This window comes from Suricata suricatta, chromosome 5 (genome assembly GCF_006229205.1).
Source record: "Suricata suricatta isolate VVHF042 chromosome 5, meerkat_22Aug2017_6uvM2_HiC, whole genome shotgun sequence".
In the NCBI taxonomy this organism is placed as follows: Eukaryota; Metazoa; Chordata; class Mammalia; order Carnivora; family Herpestidae; genus Suricata; species Suricata suricatta.
The window spans coordinates 128,604,480-128,630,321 of record NC_043704.1 but is presented as its reverse complement, the minus strand read 5'-3'; the positions used below and the strand labels follow the sequence as shown (position 1 = coordinate 128,630,321).

Below are 25,842 nucleotides of genomic sequence, written 5' to 3'. Positions count from 1 at the left end.
TAATTTTTTCTGGGTAGTAGTTATAGTAGGGCAGATCACCTTGAACTGATTGGGCACTGAGTTGGTTTAAGGCTGGTTTCAGACTTGGTGAAGACTAGTATCTAAGAAGTAGTCCTTCAAGGTTTCCAAGACCCATCCTCATCTTTGTGAATCTACGTAAAGCTCTGCTTAGTTTTTGACATCTTAGCAGCTGCCTTCTCCTTACTGTGTTCCCCTAACAAATAAGGATTTGGCAAGTGCCTCAATGGTAAAAGCCATGCTGAATGTCATTCACTTCTCTTTTGTTCCTTTTTTTTTTTTTTTAAACTGGATAATGTCCCCCTCAAGTCCTAGCTGCCTTGGTAGACTGGAACTGTGATTGCCCTCTAAGCCCAAGCTCTGGTCTAGCGCATTCTGCTCACGTCCACTGCCCTGAGAGGAGCACGCCATCCCCAGTGTTGGGCTCACCTCGCAGCGCTCCCCTTTTCTCCAGGGCCTGGCTCCCCAGGTGCTGACTGCCCAAGATTCCCGTAGCTGGTCTCCAGTGTCTTCAAAGACCTGCTGTTGTTTGTAAATTTTACTCAGATTTTACACTGTTGAAATTTTTCACTGTTTTCTGTACAGCTGTGCAAAGTGGGAGATTTACTGTGAAATAAACAATCCATCATAGCTGAGGCCGAGTTTTTAATGTCAATAACATTTTTTCTATAGAAATTATATCTGGTTGTTTTTCTTTTAATGTTTGTTTATTTATTTTGAGAGAGAACATGAGTGGGGAGGGGCAGAGGAATATGGAGAGAGAAAATCCCAAGTGGGATCTGCACAAAGAGCCAGACAAGTTCAAACTCAGAAACCGTGATATCAAATGAGTCAAAGTCAAGAATTGGACTCTTAACCAACTGAGCCACCCGAGTGCTTTATCTGGTTATTTTTCAAATCAACATCATCTTTTTCTGGATAGTTTCCTGTTTCTATTTTATGTTTTCTATTCTTTCTTTGTGATTTTAACCCCTTAAAATGTACTTATTTCATAGTTTGAATCCTTCTAGATTGTCTGAAAATCTCAGGGGTGTAATTTTACTCTGTGTTATCTGCTGACTCTTAGTTTGCATTTGCTTCTGCCAGATGCCCCAAGAGGGTATAGGTAGCTGAGAACCAATTTTTATGTTAATTTCTCAGCTTGGGATTCCTGAAGCCATACAGCTATTACATATTTGAATCCCAAATGTGAGTGAGCAGGGAGGTGTGGTTACAGAATACTAAGAGAGAGATTTTTTTTTTTTTTTTTTTTTTTTACCACTCAGAGTTCAGACCTATACAGATCAACTTTTTTTTTTTTGTCATTTTGTTTACTTGTGAGTCAATGTTTCTTGGGTCATCCCTTTAGTTAAGGTACAAACCACCTGTGGAGTTCTGACATATATAGATGAATATATATTCCAAGTCTCCATATTACATGGGTTCAAGGTCTTGGCTCTTATTTCTATGAGGCCATTAAAGCTGCCCTATTGGGTGCTGATCTCAGACCCCCTGGGGCAACTGAGAAATCAGTACCTACTGCCCACTCTGATTTTCAGTATTCTTTTGTATAAATCCTCAGGGATTTGTTTCATTTTCCTGTGGGCTCAGCTGTGCATATGTGAAGATATTTGTATACTTTATGCTACGGTTTTATGTGTTTTTTAGGTAAATGTTTTCAAATTGTCTGGTTCTTCAGAATTCCAGAAACAAAAGTCTTAACTGACATAATTTATATTGCTGGCTTACACAGTAAGACTTAATAAATGTTATCTATTATTGAATATCACCATCAACATTATTATTTCCACAAATACAGAAAACCTGAATATTTGGATTAAATATATATAATAGTTTATATATGTGACATTTCTAGAACATAAAACTATTATATATGTTCTGTAAAAATGTATGTTACATATAAATATAGCATGTAATATGTAATAAGTTATCTATAATAGATTTCAGACCTTATAATAATGGGTCTATCCTCTGTGTAGCTAGTAGATACAGCACTGGGTAGAACATGCTACAGAAGCACAATAAGATTTGAAACACAATAAACTATTGGAAGAGTTTAAACCACATCATTCTTTTCCCAACTACAGGTTCTGCTCACTTAAAAAAAATTTTTTTAACTCTTATTTCCTGAGGGGAACTAGAAAATGCTGTAGGTTTGTAGCTTTTAAACATTGAAAGATCTATCTATGTATTTATGTGTGACTCATTTCACATATACCTATATATATTATTTCTATTAAGAATTAAAATATTATATTTTTCATGAAATTCTATCTCTTCTTTTGCCTTTTTGTAGAAGGATACTTCATCGAGACTTGAAATCAAAGAATATATTTCTGAAAAATAATTTGCTTAAAATTGGTAAGATTTTTAAAAGTGTGTATTCCATAAACATGGAAGAGTATATTCTAGACGTTATCAACATACCACATTGAAGTATATAGTACCTACAAGTGTTAGAGTAATCACTGGTTTATTTTCAACTTCTCAAACTTTTGTTTTTTCTTAGTTGGGGTCAAAAAACCCAATTATTTTGTTTCTGAGTATCTGATGTAAATTGAAGTGCAAGACATTTGCTATGTTCTTGATAGACGGAACTAATAACTTTTGAGTTCCTACTCCACGCCGGGCTCTTTGCAAGTGGTTAGACCTGTTTTACTAGTTTGATTGATTAGTACAGCTTTTCCACTTACTTTATATAAGCAACTGGCAGTTGTCACAGATAACTAAAATACTGGTTTATAGATTTGTTAATTTTTAATTCTTCAGAACCATACTTGCATTCATAACAGTTAGTGGGTTATTTAATCTTCCTGTAAGATGTTCTTAGAACGGGAAAGCATAAAAGCATGTAACTAGTTAGGTGACTCAAGAGAAGCTAATAGATTCAGATTTTTATAGTCATGATCTTCAAAAGTCTCAGGTCATTTATTTGAAATTTTTCTTTAATATAAATGAAGAACAAACTCTCCCCCCCCCCCACATGAAATTGCAAATCATTATATTCAGCCCTTCCAGAATCATTTTGTTTGTTATTCAGACCTGCGATAGCTTTTTGTTTCATGTTGCTGGTTCTCCATAATTCCAGAAATAAAAGTTTTAGCTTACATAATTAACTTTTCTGACTCAAAGTCTCCTTTCTCCTATAAGGCCCATGTTTTGTGTGTTTGTGTGTGTGTGTTTTATTTTAATGTTTATTTCTTTTTGAGATTGAGAGAGACAGAGCATGAGCAGGAGAGGGGCAGAGAGAGAGGGGGACACAGAATCCCAAGCAGGCTGCAGGCTCCCTGCTGTCAGCACAGAGCCCAACATGGGGCTCGAACCCACAAACGTGAGATCATGACCTGAGCCGAAGTCGGACACTTAACTGACTGAGCCACCCAGGCACCCCTAAGGCCTATGTTTTTTAAAGCTATTCAGCAGCATTGTGTAATTTAAAAGATACTATTTTTCTTTTCTTTCCCTTTAAAACAGTATGAGTCATTGCATATTTAAAATTGTCAAATTAGACAGTTGTTAATTTCCAGGTTGGTTTTCATTTTTTTTAAAGTATTTATAAAAATTAATTTTTATTTCAAGGGGATTTTGGAGTTTCTCGACTCCTAATGGGATCCTGTGATCTAGCCACCACTTTAACTGGAACTCCCCATTACATGAGTCCAGAGGTTCTGAAGCACCAAGGTTACAACACAAAGTCGGACATCTGGTGAGTGGGCAGTGGGCTAGTCCCATGGCGTATATATCTGCTGCACTGAGAGAACAATGCATTTCAGTTTTAGGCTCATTTACTTGCTACATCCACTGTGTCTTTTTGAAGCATGAGTCATTCTTTGACCAGAGTAAAGGAGAGGTTTTTTTGGATTTCAAACTTGATATTTCCATTATATTAACCTCAAAAATTCTCTTTATTTATAGGTTAGTTGGTTGGTTTAGATTTTTTTCTTCTTGAGCCACAACGGAAAGTTCTTAATGTATCATAAACATTAAATGTTGATAGATTTCTGCTAGCCTATTAAATAAAGTAGTCGTAATCCTAAACACTGTGCTTTATTTTATTTCAGATTAACATCCATCTCTGTGGAGAATGTGTAGTTTTATTTTCTTCTCGTTGCATATAAGAATTTTTACTAAAGATACTACCTTTTAAGAATAAATATAAATTAAAAAACGTCTGGGTTTTCAATGATAGGTGCCTCTGGGATTTCTCTATTTACATGATCTCTTGCGCCAAAGGAATCTCTCGTTCCTTGTTATGAACCAGTTAAACCTCAGTGCAGAAACCATGTGGAAAATTGTATTCCATTGTTAGCAACAGATCCTATTTAGGGAAAATCTCTTCTCCTTTGAAGAGGAATCATATAATTTTCGGCTTGTTAAGGGTTGAAAGGACAATCTAGTTGAGAGCCTGTTAATTAAGTAAATAATTATTGTATGCAAATCAACTTAGTCCTTTCTGAGCTTTAAAGTTGAGCAGTGTGAAAGATTATGTCTACTACATTCTTCTAAAGAGGATAAAGTAGAAAGTTACCTTTCCTGAGGCTAGGGAAAAGTAAGCCCAACAGTGGACATGCCTTTGGCTTTTCATAAGGGTCATTACTCGTGTTCTTGTTCTGGTGCCTCTCAAGTGGGAGAGAACACTGTCACCATTAGGTCTGGTTATGGCAGATAACCGTCCATCCTGTCCTTTCTGTTCACTCGTGTGATTATTCATTTCTACATTCTTCTGTGGTTTTTATTTTTTCATTGTTAGCCTGCTTCTACCTGACAGTCTTTTCCAATGTACCATCTTTTCTTTATCATAGCCTTCCCCTAATACCCCCCTCCCCAAACAAAAACAAAATAAACAAAAACCACAAAGGTATGTTCCAGGGAATGACTTTCTTTAGATTTTGCTTTATCGAGCATCTACTACTAGATGCCCCTCAGGAAAAGTCTTCTTGCTCTTTTATGAGTAACTTTCTTCAGTTTGAGAAGATCAATCTGCTCCTAGAGGCACCTAGGTGGCTCAATCAGTTAAGCATCTGATTCTTTTTTTTTTTTAATGTTTTATTTATTTTTGATACAGAGAGAGACAGAGCATGAGAAGGGGAGGGGCAGAGAGAGAAGGAGACACAGAACTGGAAGCAGGCTCCAGGCTCTGAGCTAGCTGTCAGCACAGAGCCCAATGCGGGGCTCGAACCAACAGACGTGAGATCTGACCTAAGCCGAAGTCGGAGGCTTAACCGACTGAGCCACCCAGGCGCCCCATCTGATTCTTGACTTCAGCTCACATCATGATCTCATGGTTCGTGAGTTTGAGCCCCACATTGGGCTCTGGGCTGAGAAGCAGGGACCCTGCTTGGGATTCTCTCTCTCCCCCTCTCTCTGCCCCTCCTCCACTCATGCTCTGTTTCTCAAAATAAATAAATAAACATTTAAAAAAACTGCTCCTAGTATTACAAAGAATTATAGGAATATCAGTACTGCATGACGAATTATTGAAATATTCCTAATATGGGAATTATAGAAATATGATAAAGAATATAAGAATTATCAGTAATATCAGAACTATAAGGATATAGAATTTTAGAAATAGTATTTCTATAATGTTTTAGGCCTATAAAAATGGTATTTGACTCAGGCAAAACTTAAAAAACCCAAAAACCTCCCAAATATAAAAATGTAGGAGAATTTTAATATATTTTTTGTGAGCGTTAGGTCAGCTGTCCTTGCAGAGATTATTAACTCTTCAGCAAGTAAAGCTAAGGACTTATCATCACCCTGACCCCAAATAACCACTTTATTATGAATTTAGTAATTGCCTTAGTTGCATCTGAATCAAAACAGGCTTCTCTGGTAATGAAATTTCTATTGCCAAACCTAAAGTGGAAAGAATACCAGAGAACTATTAATTATAGTGGCAAATACATAAGTTTGATGAGTACTCTTTGGGAGACACTCAGAAAAAATAAATTGAATGGGTTTGCGAATTTTTTTTATGAATCTCAGTGTGTAGCATCTGTTTACTGTGGAATATTTTCTTACAATTGGAAATTCTTGTGAATAATTGACAGGTGTTTTTCAGCACTAATAGCTGTTCATATTATATCTGTATACTTAGTGAAGAATTGGTATGTTGCTAATTATATTTCATCTGTTAATGTTTGCCCGTTTTAACCCTCCCCTCTTTCTGCAATCTGTTAAACCTTTTGGGATTCACTTATTTATAGCAAACAAGTACAGAGAAGTCTCTCTTAAAAGTGGGTTAGGTTTCAAAAGTTTATAAACACTGGAAAGTTAGGATAATTAGGTTCATTGAGGACAATACTTTCAAGCCTCCTGATTTGTATAAGCAATTGCTGAAGACTTTTCCCCACAGGAAAGATATCATATAGGAGTTGGGTTCCTAAGCCAGCTCTTTAAATTGATTTAAACTTTTAATAGTTAGAATTTATTGTTTTGGCAGGAGAAACAAATAAAGGACAATACTATTGGAATAGTGGTTCTATAATTAAACAGAAAAGAATGTTTCATTGTTGGTCTTATCTCTGTTGTGAAAGGCAACCAGATGGCTCTTTAATCTTATGCCTCTATCTACTTTGGACAATTGTAGTTGAGGGAATAATGGTGGGCATAGCAGGGTATCAGAGTACTGTGAAGCTCCCAGGATTTTGCTTAAAGACCTGATCCAAGGGTTGGCTGCTTAAGAGACACTGTAGGGGGGCGCTTGGGTGACTCAGTTGGTTAAGGGTCCAACTTCAGCTCAGGTCATGATCTCACAGTTCAGGTGTTCGATCCCTGCATTGGGCTCTGTGCTGACAGCTCAGAGCCTGGAGTTTGCTTTGGATTCCATGTCTCCCTCGTTCTCTGTCCCTCCCCCTCTCATGCTCTGACTCTCTCTCTCTCTCAAAAATAAATAAAACATTTTTTAAATTTTTTTTAAAAAAGAGACACTGTAGGAGTCTAGTTGACACTCAACACTGAGTTCAGACTTTAGTGATGTTGGGCAGAAATGTCAGATAAGGCATAGCTACAAGTAGAAGAAAACTGAGAAGAACCGGCACCTGCCTGATCTACCAGAGCTAAGAAAGTATCCTCACAGGAGAGCATTCCTGAACTGACAGGGAAAGGGGGCAGGGTCGAGAAGGAGCCTATTTTCTGGTGAAGGATTGAGGAAAGCCAGGCCAACTTGGCAGCAGTTTGTGTAGCTAATGCGGGGCCTGCAATAGCTGGCAGCCAAGCGCCCCATCTGGGTGAAGGAAGCTCTGGGGCAAGAGAGCCCATTCTCTCACCTTGCCCTGGTCTGAGAGATTCTTGGGTGGATTTAGAACTAAGCTGTTGGGCAAGGAATGCCTTCCTAGGGAGTGAGAACTGGTGTCATTATTTTCACCCAACAGAAGCTAAGTAGGAAAACATTTCAGTCAAGTGCAGTAGATTTGAATATTAATATCTTCTTTCAATGACTAGCATGAAATGACTGATACAAAATCTGGAGATAATATCTAGCCTGGTCAATTTTACAAAGGTCATGATACAACCACAGCAACAGAACCAGAGTTGTCCATTGAGGGCTTACTCTGTGCACTTAGTTAATGCGCTAGGCACTTTACTTATCTATATAAATATACTTGTGACTACAAAAAAATCATACTGTTTACCACTTTAAAACCTGCTTTTTTTTCACTTAGCAAAAGGAAATATTGCTCTGCATTAACAAACTATATCTACATATCATTTAAATATTTGCAAAGTATTCTATACTTGGATATAATCAGTTTTTCAACCAGTAATTACATTATTAAGCATTATTTAATATTTTCTTTGAAGAGTTTCTCTTTATTTTTGTATTTAAGAATTTTTAGGGCACAGTGTGTCTGGGTGTGGATTTGTATTTATCCTACTTGGAGTTAGTTGGGCTTCTTGGACATACAGATTAATGCATTTCCTCAGATTGGAATAGTTTTTAGCCATTATATCTTTGAGTATTTTTTTTCTTCTCTTTTCTCTCCCTCCTTACCTTCTGGTACTCCGATTATGCCTGTGTGGGTGTGCTTCATGCTCTCCCACACTTCCCTAAGGCATCATCCATTTTTCTTCTGTTCTTCAGATTCTATAATATCTGTCCATCTCTCTTCAAGTTCATTGATTCTTCTGCTAATTAAAGTCTACTGTCGAGCCCCTGTAGCAATTTTTTTCCTTCAGTTAGTGTACTTTTCAACCACAGAATTTCATTTGGTGCTTTTTGTTTTTATAATTTCTTATCTCTTTAACAATATTCCCCATTTGGTGTCACATTTATATCATACTCTACTTATTTAAACATGGTTTCTCTTAGTTCTTTGGGCATATTTATGATGCTGATTGGAATCTTTGTTAAATCTGATATCTGAGACCTCTCAGGTAGTTTCTGTTTCCTGCTTTCCCTCTCTGTATATGGGCATTTTCCTTTGCATATCTCATTGTCAGTGAAAACTTGACATTTTAGATAACATATTGTATCAACTCTGAATACTTATTCTTCCTACTCTTCCCACCTCTCTGAGGCTTGCTGTTGTTTGCTTCTTTTTTTTAAGTTTATTTATTTATTTTGAGAGAGAGAACGTGAGAGAGTGCATGAGTGGGGGAGGGGCAAAAGGAGAGGGAGAGGGAGAGAATCACTAGCAGCCTCTGTGCTGTCAGCATGGAGCTTGACACGGGTCTTGATCCCATGAACCGTGAGATCATGCCCTGAGTCGATATTAAGAGTTGAATGCTCAAGCGACTGAGTCACCCAGATGCCTCACTATTGTTGGCTTCCTTATTCATTTAGTGACATGCCTGATTATTCTACTGACACCTATTTACCTTCCAGTGTGAACCCTCTAGTGTCATTCCTCAAAGACTATAGCCGGGGGCATGTGTGCAGTGAGCATTGGGATCAAAATTTTAACAAAATCCCTGGGTGATTTGTATGCATATTAAAGCTCAGGGAGAACTAATAGAGGTTCTGGGACATGATAGGCCCATATAAAATGGTTGCCATATAATATTGCTTCTGAAGTATTTGTTTAAGGAGCCCAGTGTCTTTCATTATATTTAGATAAACTTTATATTGATATTCAGCTCCGTCTGAGTACACATTTTCATTTAGTTTACCACACACTAAAGTAAATCCCACTATTGTTTTATTAAGTTTATATTACTCTTTATTCAACTACTTAAATTATTTGTACTCTTTCTTTTTTTGTTTTTGAGAGAGAGAGAGAGAGAGAGAGAGCAAGCATGAGTCAGTAATAGGGCAGAGAGAGAGGAAGAGAGAGAATCTTAAGCAGGCTCCATGCCCAGCTTGGAGCTCAGTGTGGGACTAGACCCCTTGACTATGAGATCATGACCTGAGCTGAAATCCAAAGTTGGACCCTCAACTAACTGAGCCACCCAGGCACCCCGTGTACTCTTTTATAGATGGATATCAGAATGGTCATCAATTACATAAAATAAAAATATCTAAAAGATCAGTAAAGCTTCCCCAATTAGAGTCATGCATTGCTGTGGTAGGATAGGCTTCTCTTTGCAGAGTCTGGACAGATTTCAAGGGGTAAATTTAGTTACCTTGAGACAAGACAAAGTCTGAGTTTCATTTGCAATTCATTATCAACCTGTGCTTCCAAAATCCTTTGGGTAGTTCTGGTCAACTTGGACAGATGGCAAGCTTATGGAGTTCAGGTGTAATTTGCTTCACACAACCTGATCCCAGCCTTCCCTCCCTCAGGGGTTTATTTGCTTACTTCTTCACAGTTAGCTATATTTTGGAAAAAGAAAGGAATGCAAATCATAGACTTCTAAATAAAATGCACCTTCGTTTTTCAACTTTTGCCCTTTACTTTCCTCTCAACCACCCCCTCACTTTCATATTGCCATATTTAAGACCTGGGAGTCAAGTAAGAGAAACATCTTCAAAAAGAATGGAGTTGATGAGTTTCAGATTATATAATTATTCCCATGTAGAAATGTTTGGTTGGAAATTGAAAAAAAATAAAACCATAAGTGCATAGATGTATAGTTACTAGAATAAAAGTATATATAGTAGATCTATTTTAACTTGTAACAGGATAGGTGAGCCTGGGTGGCTCAGTCAGTTGGGTGTCCAACTTGATTCAGGTCATGATCTTGTGGTTTGTGAGTTTAAGCCCCACACTGGGCTCTGTGCTGACAACACAGAGCCTGGAGCCTACTTCAGATCCTCTGTCTCTCTCTGCCCCTCCCTGCTCGTGCTCTCTGTCTCTCTCTCAAAATGAATAAACTTAAAAAAAACAACTTGTAACAGGATAATCAAAAATCTTTTGCCCAAAGTGTCTTAGTGGTATCTGTAATCAGATTACACCTTTTCCAGGCAGGTGCACAGGGACCAGGGCAGGTTCCTTTCTACAAGTCATTTTCCATGTGCTCAAGTGCAAGTAAATCTCACTAGATCAAAATGAGACAGGTAAATGGAAAACAAAATACCTTTCATGAAGCTGAGAGGGTTTCCAAAAAAGATATAGTCCCTATATCTAATTGTTCTATAATCTGTTTAGCCAGATAATTCCACATCTTTTTCTAACCCTAATATATCCATCAAATATGGCTTTGGTAGAGTTATGTTTCCATAAAAGCAGAGTTTGACTTCACGATCAACTCATTGTACGTAATAGACCACTAACTCCCTTTCCATGTGAAGCAACAGAAAAACCAACACCAGACTTGCCTACCTTCCTTTCCTTTTGCTGCAGAGGGTCTCATTGTTTGTGTGCCCTATATCTGCCATGGTTTGATGCCCTGCATGGCTGGCCTCAGGCCCCAGGGATCCTGGAAGGTAGCTTATGGTTCCAGGTAGCACCCAAAGTAAGTTTGGGAAACAGCTCCTGCCTGGAGGTCTTCCACTGGTTTAGCCATGATTTCCATTTCAAAAGAGCCTGTACTGATCAGAAATACAGCACTGAGGGGCAGGGTGGCATAGACTTCATGTCTCCAGAGCCAAACAGCCAGGGTTGCAATCCCAGTACCACCAGCTACTCAATACGGAACCTTTAAAAAGTGACCTAATCTTAAAGTTTCCCCCTCTGAAGAATGAGAATGATAATAATAGTTTCTGCTTCATTAGGATTGTTATGAGAATGACTAAATGAGTTAATATATATGTGAGGAATATAGAACAGGACCTAACTTATAGTAAACACTATTAAAACTTCAGCTAGTATTTTCCTTATTACCATTATTATTGTTATCATTTATATTATTAATGGAGAAAATATAATGCTCCCAAAACAGCCCCAAATGTCCTGTGTCAGAGATTGTTGCTCTCATCCAGCCCGTCCAACCTATCAGAGCCAGGAGAGGATGTCTGGCTTTGTTGTGCTTTTAGCCCAAGTCCTGAAGAAGACTCTGGGCCCCCAGAGGAGCTGAATTAAATCCTCAGAAGAGGAGGGTGCTTCTGCCCCTTACATCTGTAAGTCTCATTCCTTTTTTCAGTGTTAAAATTATTACATGTACATTAGATTATGTAGCAGAGTGTAGTCAGTGTAAATTTTTGTAGAAACCATTTTTAATATATATTGAATGAGAACAATACCAATACCAAACATGTTAATCTAATATGGCACCTTTCTGGGCAACTTACTTCCTTTCTCTGTGTTTTGGTTTTCTCATTGATACAATGAGAGTTTAGAATTAAAAAATCTTGGTAGGGCGCCTGAGTGGCTCAGTCGGTTAAGCCTCCGACTTCGGCTCAGGTCAGATCTCATGTTCATGGGTTCGAGCCCTGCGTCGGGCTCTGTGCTGACAGCTACCTCAGAGCCTGGAGCCTGCTTCCGGTTCTGTGTCTCCTCCTCTCTCTCTGCCTCTCCCCCTCTAATGCTCTGTCTCTCTCTGTATCAAAAATAAATAAAACATTAAAAAAAAAATCTTGGTAGCTCCATAGCTCTACTATTTTAAACATTCTTGAGGTTCAAATTAGACTCTTCTTTGGGGAAAATAAGTCAGTAATTGGGGAAGTTTATAACACAAAAATTTTACACATATCCACCCAAATGAAAATATTTGGTTTAATTTGATGATTATATTTTACTAGTAGTAAATTCCTCTCTCCTTTTACTAAATAAACTTTTTTCATAGTATGACAAGTACTGAGTTGGTATTGTCTTTTTCATTTTCACCATTCTTACGGTGACAGTGTGTAGTGGTACTGAACTGTGTTTTAATTTGCATTTTCTCTGATGACTGATGATGTCAAACATATCATGATTTGGGGCCATTTAGTATCTCTTCAAGTCTTTTGCCCATTTTTCTATTGAATTCTCTCCTTTTCCTTATTGATTGGTAGGACTTGTAATTAATACATTAATGAGATTTTTACATGTTCTGGATACCAGTCTTCGATGAATATTTGAGTTGCAGTGACTTCTCCTACTGTTTCTTCTTTTTTTACTATCTTAGTGATGTCTTTTTATGAATAGAAGTTACTAATTTTAATGGAGCCCATTTTATCAATCCATAACATTACTGTTAGTATTTTTTATGTTTTGTTTAGGAAGTCTTTGCCTACCCCAAGATTAGGAAGATATTCTCCTGTTTTCTTTTAAAAGCTTTATGATTTTATTTTTCATAATAAAAATTGATTTTTGTGTATTTGTCAATGTGAGACAGGAGTCCACATATATTATTTTCCGTATGGGTATTCAGTTGGCCCCGCATAATTTGTTAAAAGGATCATTTTTTTATTATATTTTTTTAATTTATTTTTTTAATAGTTTATTGTCAAATTGGTTTCCATATAACACCCAGTGCTTTCACCCACAAGTGCCTCCCCTCCATGACCATCGCCCCCTTCACTTCCTCCCCCTCTCCCTTCAGCCCTTGGTTCATTTTCAGTATTCACTAGTCTCTCATGGTCCCCAACTCTCTTTCCCTCTTCCCCTCCCCCTGGTCCTCCATTAGGTTTCTCCTGGTCTCCTGTTAGACCTATGAGTGCAAACATATGGTATCTGTCCTTCTCTGCCTGACTTATTTTGCTTAGCATGACACCCTCAAAGCCCATCCACCTTGCTACAAATGGCCAGATTTCATTCTTTCTCATTGCCATATAGTACTCCATTGTATATATATACCACATCTTCTTTATCTATTAATCAGGTGATGGACATTTAGTCTCTTTCCATGATTTGGCTATTGTTGAAAGTGCTGCTATGAACAATGGGGTACATGTGCCCCTATGCGTCATTTTTTTATTCTTAACCATAGTGCAGTTTGTCTTTGCATTAGTCAAGTGACTAAATTTGTGTGGATCTGTTTTCAAGCCCTCTGTTTTGTTCCTTGGTCTATTTTTTCTTCTTTGCTAATATCACATTTTCATAAGTAACGTAACTTTATAATGAATCTTGCTATTTGATAATATAAAACCTCCAAATTACCATGTCTGTCTTTGTCCCTTTGCATTTCCATGTAAGTTTTAGAATCAGCTTGTCAATTCCCACAAAAAGTCTGCTAGGATTCTGATACTGCCTTGAGTCTATAGATCATTCTGGGAAAAATTGATATCTTCATTATTTTGACTTCTCCAAAACACATGTAGATCTCTCCCTTTCCATCCCACCCCTCTATTTTTAGGTTCCTTAATTTCTCTTAGCAATATATTGTGGTTTACAGTGTAAGGATTTGTACATCTTTCCTTGGATTTATTCCTAGGTATTTGACACAGTATGATATTACTGTAAATGGCATTTTGCATTGCATTTTTTAAATATTTGTCATAGGTTTATTGAAATTACCTTTTATGTACATAACCATGTTGATATGCTTAGTGATAGTTTAATATATATTTTTCTAATCTTTATATATATAATTTTTTACCCAGTCTCATAGTCTTTTTAGTTGAAATGTTATACATTTACGTTTAATATAATTATTGTATATTTGTATCTTTGCTATTTGTATATATGTATACACACACACTTTTATTTAACTTTTTATGGGATTATTCTGAGTAGCACCTTCATTACAATATTGAATAGAAGTAGTGATAGTAGACATACTTATCTTGTTGTCAATCTCAAAATAAAAGCATAAACTTTCAATATGTCACCAATAAGCATAATATTTACTGTATCTTTTTATTCCTCTAAAAAATGAATAAAGACATGCCCTTCTATTCCCAGCGTGGTAAGAAATTTCTTCCGTTTTTTTTTTTTTTTTTTTGAGAGAGAGAGAGAAGGAGAACAAAGTGGGGAGGGTCAGAGAGAGAGAGAAAGAGGGAGAAATCCCAAGCAGGCTTTGCACAGTCTGCGCAGAGCCTAGAGCCTAATGCAGAGCTTAAACTCAAATTCTGCGTGATCATGACCTGAGGTGAAACCAAGAGTCAGACACTTAACTGAATGAGCCACCCAGATGGCCCAAATTTTCTTCTTTTTAAAAACACAGATGGGTTTTGAATTTTATCTACTGCCTTTTTTTGTATCTATAATTTTTCTCTTGTCTTCTGTAATGAGATATATTCCATTGATTGGTTTTCAGATATTAAGTCAACCATGTATTTTTGAAAGGAAATACACTTAGTTGTGATATATTATCTTTTTAACAAATCATCATATTTTATTTGTATTTTGTGTATATGTATATGTGTGTTTGGAATTTTTGAATCTTTGTTTATAAAAAATTGCCTATAATTTTATTTTTCTGTATTATTCTCATTATACTTTATATCACATTTGTGATGACTTTTTGAAATGAAGAGCTTGAATAAGATTAGTGTTCTGTAGTCATGAAATGTTCTAAAGAATTTGCTGGTAGAGCCATCTGGCCCTGGAGTGTTTTTTATGGGGAGCTATAATTGAAGAAGACACAAAGAAATGGAAAAACATTTCATGCTCACAGATTGGAAGAATAAATATTGTTAAAATGTCAATACTACCCCAAGCAATCTATACATTCAATGCAATCCCAATCAAAATTGTACTAGCATTCTTCTCAAAGCTAGAACAAACAATCCTAAGATTTGTATGGAACCACAAAAGACCCTGAATAGCCAAAGTAATATTGAAGAAGAAAACCAAAACGGGAGGCATCACAATCCCAGACTTTAGCCTCTACTACAAAGCTGTCATCATCAAGACAGTATCGTATTGGCATAAAAACAGACACATAGACCAATGGAATAGAATAGAGGGCCCAGAATGGGTCCCACAAGTGAATAGCCAATTAATCTTTGACAAAGCAGGAAAGAGTATCCAATAGGAAAAAGAGAGCCTCTTTAACACATGGTGCTGGGAGAACTGGACAGCATCATGCAGAAGAATGAAACTAGACCACTTTCTTACACCATACACAAAAATAAACTCAAAATGGCTGAAGGACCTGAATGTGAGACAGGAAACCATCAAAACCATCATCATAGAGGAGAAAGCCAGAAACAGCCTCCTTGACCTCAATCACAGCAATTTCCTACTCAATACATCCCCAAAGGCAAGGGAACCAAGAGCAAAAATGAACTATTGGGACCTCATCAAGATAAAAAGCTTCTGCACTGGAAAGGAAACAATCAAGAAAACTAATAGGCAACTGATGGAATGGGAAAAGATAGTTGCAAATGACATATCAGATAAAGGCCTAGTATCCAAAATCTATAAGGAACTCACCAAACTCTATTAAGTTTATTAATCTTTTATTATTATTGTGTGTGTTTATTTCATTAGTTTCTACTTTAAAAACATTTTTTTTCCTAAATATTATTTGGTTTGATTTGCTATTCTTTCTCTATCTTCTAAAGCTGACTTAGGTCATAGATGTTAAGCTTTTTCTTTGTTAATATATACATTATTACTTCAATTTTGCTATAATTTATTTTAGCTACAAAGTATTGATGTTTTATACTTTTATTAATATCAGTCTTAAATTTTTCCAATTTTTGTTCAAATGCCTTATTTTATCCTATGAATTATTTAGATGTATATGCCTGAATTTTCAAGTAGTTGATGATTTTGTAGGTTTTTTTTTTCTGTTTCTTTTTCTGTTATTAATTAATGCCTCACTGTGGTCAGAAAATAGGCTCTGAAATTTTTGATCTTTGAAGTCTGCTAAGGCTTTCTTGATCCTATGTACAGTCAATTTGGAAAATGACCCTTCATGTACCCTTGAAAAGAATCTGAATTCTGTCATTATTGGATACATATGTTAATACGTGAATTATGTCAATTTTGGTAATTATAGATTTTCTCTATTCGTATTGAATTTTGTGTTCTACTTGTTCTATCAGCTATTGAAAGGGGCATGTGAAAGTCTTTCATTATGACTGTGAATTTGTCTATTTTTCTTTTAATTCTGTTAATCTTTGCTTTTTATATACACACACCCAGAGTTACTGGATTTTAGTGTTCTTTATGTGTTCTTTTTCTCTGATTTCTTTATCAATCCACCACCTTAATCTTAATAGTGGCTCTTGCCTTTGAGTCTATTTTGTTTGATACTAGTATCGCTACCCCAGCAATATTTTGATAAATATTTCTATAAACTTCTCTATGTTCTTATACTGTTTGTTTCATGAGCAGTATATAATTTTTTATCTAGTCTGCTAGTCTTTTTAATTGAAATATTCATTTACATTTAATATAATTACTGTATATTTGTATTTTTACTTGTCATGATTTGCTTTCTACATTTACCATTTGCTCTTTCTTTTTTCTTCTTTCTTGTTTTTAAGTTTTTATTTGATTATTTTCCATCTTGTAACTTGTATAACTGACAAGTTTATAACTAACTTATTACTGTTACTACTTTTCCAGTAATGCTAGGACCTTAAATACTTTAATTCCATTTACCCTTTTATACCTTGCACATTATTTTTGTCATAAAATTATATTCCACATAATTTAAATTCCATAATATGTTGTTAGTATTTTATAGAGTTAATGCTTACTTATATATTGTTACAGAATTACTTTTTGTAGTATTCTTCATTCCTCCTTGCATTCCTTTTTTTAAATTTTTATTTAAATTCTAGTTAACATACAGTGCAATATTGGTTTATTAGTTGAACATAGTGATTCATCACTTACATATAATACCCAGTGCTCATCATAACAAGTTCCTTCTTAATACCCATCACCCATCTAATTCATCCCCTACCCACATCCCTCCATCAACCCTCAGTTTCGTCTCTTTTTTTTTAAGAGTCTCTTATGGTTTGTTTCCCTCTCTCTCACTTTCTCCCCCTTCCCATATGTTTACCTGTTTTTTTTCTTATATTCCACATATGAATGAAATCATATGTCTTTCTTTAACTGACTTATTTTGCTTATCATAATATATTCTAGCTCTACCCAAGTCATTGCAAATGGCAAGATTTCATTCTTTTTGATGGCTGAATAATATTCCACAGCATATGTATATATACCAAATGTGTGTGTGTGTGTGTGTGTGTGTGTGTGTGTGTGTGTGTATCACATCTTTAGCCATTCATCAGTCCATGGACACTTGGGCCTTCGCCATAGTTTGGCTGTTGTTGATAATGCTGCTATAAATATTGTGATGCAAGTGCCCCTTCAAATCTCAGTTTTGTACCCTTTGGGTAAATATCTAGCAGTGCAGTTGCTAGATCATAGGGTAGTTCTTTTTTTTAACTTTTAGGGTAAGCTCCATGTTGTTTTCCAGACTGACTATAGCAGTCTGCATTCCCACCGGCAGTGCAAGAGGGTTCCCTTTTCTCCCCATCCTCACCAACACCTGTTGTTTCTTGTGTCGTTAATTTTAGCCTTTCTGACAGGTGTGATCCTCCCTGCACTCCTTGTTTTCTGCATGGGATTATTTTTCTTCGAGTTGAAGAATTCCATTTTAGGATTGTTTTTAGTGCTATCCTGCTGGCAATGAATTCTCCTAATATGTGATTGTCTAAAAATGTCTTTATTTCACATTTATTGAAGGAAATTTTTCCTAGTATAGAAATCTAAATATGTGCTACATTATTTAATAGTCTTACGGATGGGTACAAAATTAATTTTCATAATTTATAATATTTACATGATCTTGGTGTTCTAGTCACTATCATGGTTTTTCTCCTAACATCCCATTCTTTCTGGCATTCTGTAATGAAAATAGTCCAGAATGTGGAAGGGAAAATACCTTGGAATTTGATCAAGCCATTTAACTTCTTTGAGCCAGGTTGCAAGGGAAAAATGTAGTGGCTCTATGTTGCTATGAAGTTATGAGATTCTGTTGAGTTATATATGGAAGTGTTTTGTAATAACGTAAAGTACCAGTTAGACAGAAATTTTTAGTGTTACTCTTATTTACTGAAACAGAAACATCTCATTGTATGCAGTATAGATCCAGGATTCTCTAATTAGTGCACTTTTTATGATACCTACAAATAGTTAAAATGATAGTATATATGTATGTATTTATATATATATATACATATATATATGTATATATATATATATATATACTACCTTTCATAAGAAAGTGGGACAGTGTTTAAACTTACATAAAACAATTTACACAAGGTTGGTTATAAGTTTATTCTTGATTTTTTAAAGCAACTAACATGAAAACAGATACCTGGCTAGTTACATAGTCCAAAATACTCATGAGATTAAAAAGAATCCATTTAAGTGTGTCTGGGTGGCTCAGCCTGTTAAGCATCCAGCTCCAGCTCAGGTCATGATCTCACGGTTCGTGGGTTCAAGCCCCGCATCGGGCTCTGTGCTGACAGCTAGCTCAGAGCCTGGAGCCTGCTTCAGATTCTGTGTCTCCCTCTCTCTCTCTGACCCTCCCCTGCTCGCACTATGTCTGTCTCTCAAAAATAAATAAAAACATTAAAAATTAAAAAAAATAATCCACTTAATTTTAAGGAGAAGTACAGTTCTTTCTTAAGTTCAGGCAAAACTTCTCCCTTACTTTTCTTAATGATGCAGAGTTATTTAAAATTTTACTCCGCTGGTTTAGAGGTTACTGATTTGCATGGTTAATCCAAATCAGTGTTGGACTGATCTAGAATTCTAATATTCTATTTCGTACCCTCAAAGGGAGAATTATTACGTTTTAATGTAAGCTACAAGTAGCTGCGTTTCCGCCCTACTTGTAAATGGATTCTGTTCAGAAAACTAATAAAGAATGCCAGTTTCCTTTTCACAATGCTTGTGTACACAGTTGAGGGAAGGTTAGGCTTATAAATTAAAATTTTATTTTGCATATATAACATTAACAAAACTGTCTTAGAAAGATATTTAGCTGCATTTTATTGTTCCTTCATAGAGTTTCCTTACTACACTGAACAAAGGTTTATTTGCCTTACTGTGTGAAGACACAGTAGGTTTGTTTTCCTCTGACAGAAATTGGTCATTTAGACTTATATTTTGTAGGCTGGGTTTTTTTTTTTTTTCACTTTACCTTCTTCATTTATTAAACATGTATTTAAATGGAAAATAAGGGGCACCTGGGTGGCTCAGTCGGTTGAACATCCAGTTTCGGCTCAGGTCATGATCTCACGGTTCGTGAGTTCAAGCCCCATGTCGGGCTCTGTGCTGACAGCTAGCTCAGAACCTGGAGCCTGTCTTCAGATTCTGTATCTCCCTCTCTCTCTGACCCTCCCTTGCTCACTCTGTCTCTCAAAAATGAATAAAACATCTAAAAAATGGAAAATAAATATAGTACTGAAACTTTAAAAAAAATCAAAGGGTATGTTAGTGTCTCACAACCAATGCTCTGATACATCTGAGGTTTTATATGGTGATCAAATTTAGGACATTTATTCCTTATTTAATTTCTTTGGCTTTGTCTGTAGGTCTCTGGCATGCATTTTATATGAGATGTGCTGCATGAACCATGCATTCACTGGCTCCAATTTCTTGTCCATTGTTTTAAAAATTGTTGAAGGTGACACGCCTTCTCTCCCCAAGAGATACCCAAGAGAACTCAATACCATCATGGAACGGTATGGAAATAAACATATTGCCACAAAAACAATTTTAAGTTGTGCTTATATTTTAGTTCATTTGAAAAATAATATTTTTTTATTTTCTTTTTTCTTTTTCTTTTCTTAAAATACAGCATGTTGAACAAGAGTCCTTCATTGAGACCATCTGCTATAGAAATATTAAAAATCCCTTACATTGATGAACAACTACAGGTATTTAAAATGAAAGGGATACTGGGAAACATGTATTAGCATTTATTTACATTCTAGAACTTGGAGCTATGCTGTGAGAATAAGATGTATTAAGAATCAGTCACAAAGAAGAAATAAGATTTTTTTTAAAGCTGAGAGAAATTATTTGTCTGACAATCTCTTTGCAAAAGGTGTGTGAACTCGTTCCCTGGAGCCCCACATATGAAAAGTTAGGATTGTAATTTTCTGCCCAAACTCAATGTCCACCCATATTTACTTTGTAAATATATTCCTGCTAGGGCAATATGCACTACTAATACTACTAAAATCTGGGGTTTTCAATGAGCCTTTATTATCCCACTCCTTTGTTATGGATCTTAATAATACATTTTATTGATTAGGTGAATTTATTTAGTTTCCCTGTAGATTAGAAATGTTGATGCAGAGAATTTACCTCTGGTGGTAAGAAAAAAGCAAACAATACCATATTGGAAGTTTTTTTTTTTTTTAACTTGGGCTTTTATGAATGCCTCAGGCAAATTTCCTTCAATTTTATGTCTAGTTTTAAGTGACCCACAAAGCAGTCATTCACCTTCAAAACTGGGCACACATTTTCGTCCGGGTCAAGTCCTAAATTGGCAGGAAACAAGGACGCTGACTTGGTGGGCACCTGGCAGTTGTGTGCTGGGCGCAGTGCTGATGCTGCAGGTGCTGAAAGTAAAGCCTGTGGCTTCCATCCTTTTGCTACTTGATCGCTAGGAAGAGGACCCAGTACCCAAGAAAAAGTAGTCCTACATTATGAGGAGTACTAGGAAGAAAGCACACAGGATGCTGTAAAGTAAGGGCAGGGGTGGCTTTGGTGGTCCAAGAAAGACTCGGTTACATTTCTCTACCAGTGAGATGGTGACAAACACCCAGACACGTGAAGAGCCTGAGACAGTGTTGGAATTACAGGAATTAGCCAGGACAGAGCCCTGGATCAGATTGTTTCTAAAGCGAGACATGGAGGGGAGGGTTCTTATGCAAGAATGTGCTCTTTGCAGAAGCCCCTCACAAGTGGGGTGAGCAGGACCTGGGGGGGGCGTGGGGGGGGTAGAAGTTCCTAGGTACTTTTAGCTGTCTCTCTCTCTAGCTTTCCCTCTGTAAAGCCAGTAAGGGCAGGCCGCTGAAAAAGAGGCACAGGTGCTAACTGGTGGAATCAAAACCACACTGATGGGCCTGTGAGCATTAAAAAAAGTTAAAAAGAATCCAAGGGGATGTTTTGGGACTAGAGTGAGGTGAGTAAGGCATTTGCCCTTGGACAAAATTAAAGAGGCCATCAAAAACTCAGTAATTAGGATAAATAACATTTGATTGCAGTGTTTAAAAAATCCAAATTAAGAGTACTTGGGTGGCTTAATTGTTTGGGCATTCAACTCTTGATTTCAGCTCAGGTTATGATCCCAAGGTCATGGGATCAAGCCTCGCATCAGGCCCTGTGCTGACAGAATGGAGCCTACTTGGGATTCTCTCTCTTTCTCTCTCTCTCTGTCTCTCTCTCTCCTACCTCTCTCAAAATAAAAACATAAACATTTTTTTAAATCCAAATTAATGGAGTGCCTGGGTGGCTCAGCTGGTTGAGCACTAGACTTTGGCTCAGGTCATGATCTCACCATTTGTGAGCTTGATCCCCCCATCTGTGCTAAGAGCTTGGAGCCTGAAGCCTGCTTTTGAGTCTGTGTCTCTCTCTCTCTCTCTGCCCCTCCCCTGCTTACACTCTCTTTCTCAAAAAATGAATGAACATTAAAAAAATTTTTAATAAGCAAAAATCCAAATTAATGCTAAAAATCCATGATAACAAAATATCAAAAGTTCAAAGACAGAATCCAGCCAGGCTGGGATTAGGGTGATGCAAATGAGGTAGACTGACACAGGTTTAGGGTAAAGTACTGTCTTTATAAAGTTTTATTTATTTTCTTATTTCCAGTTCTCTACAGTTAAGGGTCTGTCTCTTTCTTCCTTTGTTTTGTTTCTTAAATTCCATGTAAAAGTGAAATCATATGGTATTTGTCTTTCTCTGAGTTTCTTCTCTTAGCATTGTACCTCTAGATCCATCCATGTTGCAAATGGCAAGATTTAAACATTTGATATTCTCCATGGCTTTTTGGCATTAATTTTTATTTTTTATATATTGCCTTAAAATATGACTTATTTGGTTACTGGGTCTTTTGGTGTCCCTTCAGTTTTGCACCTGCTGTAAGTGCCTCACTTGTTCCACCCTTGTCCTGGCCCCGGGAGTGGGAAGCTGACGCAAGGCTGGAGAGAGCCTGTGTATTCATGGAGCTGACATGCAACAGTGTGTTCAGGCCCGTGGTGGGGAGCAGGGCCTGAGAGATCAGGCAGTGCGAGGTGAACTTGGAGAGACAGGCATAAGCTGCATAAGTGACCGTGCAATGTTTTGTAACCCTTTATGGAAGGAAAAATGGTTCCCAGTGGGTTCTGTTTTCAGGCTCCCAGGCCTGGTCATTAGTACTGCACATCAGAAAAGGCCCCTGGTAGCTTCATACCCTTGCCTCCCTGAAGAGGAGTATTTAAGGTGCATCTGGGTGGTTCTCTGTTTTAGCACCTGATGTGTAGATATTCGGAGATGACTCTGGAAGACAAGAATTTGAATTGTCAGGAGGAGGCTGCTCAGATAATTAATGCCATGTAAGTAATTGCTTTGTTTTTAAAAAGCCCATTGAGCATAAATGTTAAATGCATTTGTCTTTAAAAATCTATTAGTGCTAAGCTGACTGCATGGAGTTTCCTAGAATTCACTTAGCCTTGCCAGGAAATTAAGGAGCTTGAGGATCTTGGTGTTCCAAAGCCCCTTTGCCCCAGGTGGTAGCAAATTGAATTATAAAAGTTTTAAACCACTGCACAGCTTGCAGATCTGCAGGGTGGCTCTGCAGTTGCCTTGTAAGTATATAGAGAAATTAATATCTCAAACATTTAGTGATATTTATGCTAATGAACCTTCTTTATTAAGCATAAATGATTTTCATGTCTTGTTTGTTTAACAGGAACCGGCAGAGTATCTATTGAGAAGACAACATTGTGTAGTCCTAGGTCAATAGAAAATAAGCCAAAATTTATTTTCTTCAGATAGACATATAACTAGGGAATGTGTTTTTCATAAACATAATTATTATCATTTTTTTAAAGTTAATTTCCTTATAAATATAGAGATATGTAACTATAAAGAGAAGACAGCAGGGCAAGGGCAAATAGAGGGGAGAGAGGGAATACCAAACAGGTTCTGTGTTGACAGTACAGAGCCCATTGTAGGGTTTAACACCACAAACTGTTAGATCATGACCTAAACTGAAACCAAGAGTCATTCAGCCAACTGAGCCACCCAGGCGCCCCAACAAACATATTTTTTTTGTTGTTTTTAATGTTTACTTATTTTTGAGAGAGCAAAAGGCAGAGTATAAGCAGGGGAAGAGCAGAAAGAGGGGGAGACACAGAATCCAAAGCAGGCTTCAGGCTCTGAGCTGTCAGCACAGAGCCCAACACAGGGCCTGAACTCACAAATCACAAGATCATGACCTGAGCCAAAGTCAGACACTTCACCTACTGGACCACCCATGGGCCCCCATAATTATTTCTTGAATTAAGTTCTCCCTTCTACTTCATTCAAAATTTCTGTGCAATAACATACAAGAGCCTAGAAGACTAGATTACTTCAGAACAGCCATGGATAGCCCTGCAGACTGTGGATTGCACAACTCCCAGGAACACCACTTATAAAGAGCAAATCTGTAATTTTGCTGAAGGAACTCTCTATTTAATTTTATAATGACCCTGTGAGAATGGCAGAGATGTGCAAGGCAATAGGTGGAAACAGTATCCCTCATTAGCCTAATCTTCAAGGCCAAGTACACAGATAGGCTGCTCCACCACTCAGTCCAGTGGTTTTTCAACTGCACTGTTTTCCAGTTTCCCATTCAAACTGAGGCAGCTGATTCATCAAGTCTTTGTTTAATGCATGATCCCCAGTTAAAATAGTCCCTGTACCTCAGGGGCTAATGTTTTAGGCATGTTCCTAAAACCTAGTTTCCTTGGGTTGCTAATTATTCTTCCCAGAATGCTGGAACTCTTATTTTATTTTATTTTAAACTAGAGATGTGAGAGTAGTAGATATTTTTTAAATACTAATTTTGGCTATTACTTTGCACTACAGTTGTGGAATAGTTTACCTGATGGCGCTTACAATTAAAGTGCCAGAATCCAGTTGTTTGGATGGTCTTCCTCATTATAAGTTGTCCCCTTTTTCACAATGTATGACTACGTTTTAAGGATCTGTATTTGATTCTAAAAAATTTTGTGTTTCCTAGAGACTCCAACTGTATTCCAGAGGGATGAGAGCTATCTAAAAATGGTCATTATAATTACACAAAATATTCCAAAATAATTACAATTATTCCAAAATAATAAAGACTAGAATGGGAATAAATGAAATAGAAGAGACTTCTCATAGTGTTTTTTTAAGGAGGGAGTTGAACGCAAAAGCCGTTCTGCAGTATTGGGCCCTGACCAAATCGGGCACAGAAACAAAGGTCATCGAGGACATGGTTGCAGATCTTTGAATACATGAGTAGTATAAGCACATTTCTTTACCTGAAGAAAGAGTTCTTAAATAATAATATTGACTAATATTTTGTGGGGTGTTTGGCTCTGTTAAAAGCACTTTACATGAGTCAACTCATTGAAACTCATAACCCTATGAATTAAGTAACATCATCATTATTATTATTATTTTAATGATCATAGGTTAAGTAGCTTGCCTGAGGGCATATACATGTAACCTGGGTGCTAGTATTTGAACCCAGAGAATATTATTAATCTGTGTGATAACCACTGTGTACATTACCTACTGTATGAAGCGGAGAATATACAACAGAGTCAACAAAATTTAGCTCCTAAAATACTACCATTTGGGGACTTTTATGTGTCAGACACTGTGCATATGTTATTTCATATAAAACTCACCATACCCTATGCTTTACAGATGAGAAACCTGAGGTTCAGTAACTTGTCCAAGGGCTACACAGCTAAAGTGTGGTAGAGATGGGGTTCAAACCCTGCCTAATTCCAAAGATTATATCCTGTCCACATGGTTGACTTAGTCTGCTAGTCCGTTTATTCCTTGATGGCCAAGATCCTAATTTGATCTTTACATTATGAAAACCAGTCATAGACAATGAAATGAACAGAAATTTGTTAAGTGCGTAATTTGCTTTTAAACAAAAGTCTAATTTGAAAAATATTGCCAATTAGCCACAGTCCCGGTTGGCTCATTACCTACCCTGAGTTTATTAGTTTTTGCCTGGCCTGTTTCCAGATGCTTCCCCCTTCTTGGTAATGTAATGCTACTTCTGTAAAATATTTGTTTAATTTTTCTGAGCATGTTTGGGATGAGCTGCATGTGGGGATCTTTATTATTTGTAGGAAGAAAAAGATCCACCTGCAGACCCTGCAGGCGCTGTCTGAAGTACAGAAAATGACACCAAGAGAGAGAATGCGGCTGAGGAAGCTCCAGGCAGCTGATGAGAAGGCCAGGAAGCTGAAGTAAGGTGCCTCTCCTTAGGGTATCTTGGGCTCTGGCCACTTCGCAGGCCTCCAAAGGGATTTTCTAAAGAAAAGCAAAAGCAAGAAATCAAAATGCATATACACATTTATATTTATTTATTTCTTACTTGTCCCCTCAA

At 36.9% G+C, this 25,842-nt stretch overlaps 1 protein-coding gene across 2 annotated transcripts in view; it reads left to right on the top strand.

The window, feature by feature from the left end:
* Nucleotides 1-25,842, top strand: part of NEK11 (NIMA related kinase 11) — a 220,879-nt gene that overhangs the window by 68,132 nt on the left and 126,905 nt on the right. For both annotated transcript variants that reach the window (XM_029940296.1, XM_029940297.1), the window contains 6 exons: nt 2,315-2,379; nt 3,598-3,724; nt 19,784-19,933; nt 20,050-20,128; nt 22,710-22,795; nt 25,583-25,702. In XM_029940296.1, the coding sequence (XP_029796156.1) occupies nt 2,315-2,379; nt 3,598-3,724; nt 19,784-19,933; nt 20,050-20,128; nt 22,710-22,795; nt 25,583-25,702 (627 nt within the window). The remainder of the gene's footprint in view (nt 1-2,314; nt 2,380-3,597; nt 3,725-19,783; nt 19,934-20,049; nt 20,129-22,709; nt 22,796-25,582; nt 25,703-25,842) is intronic.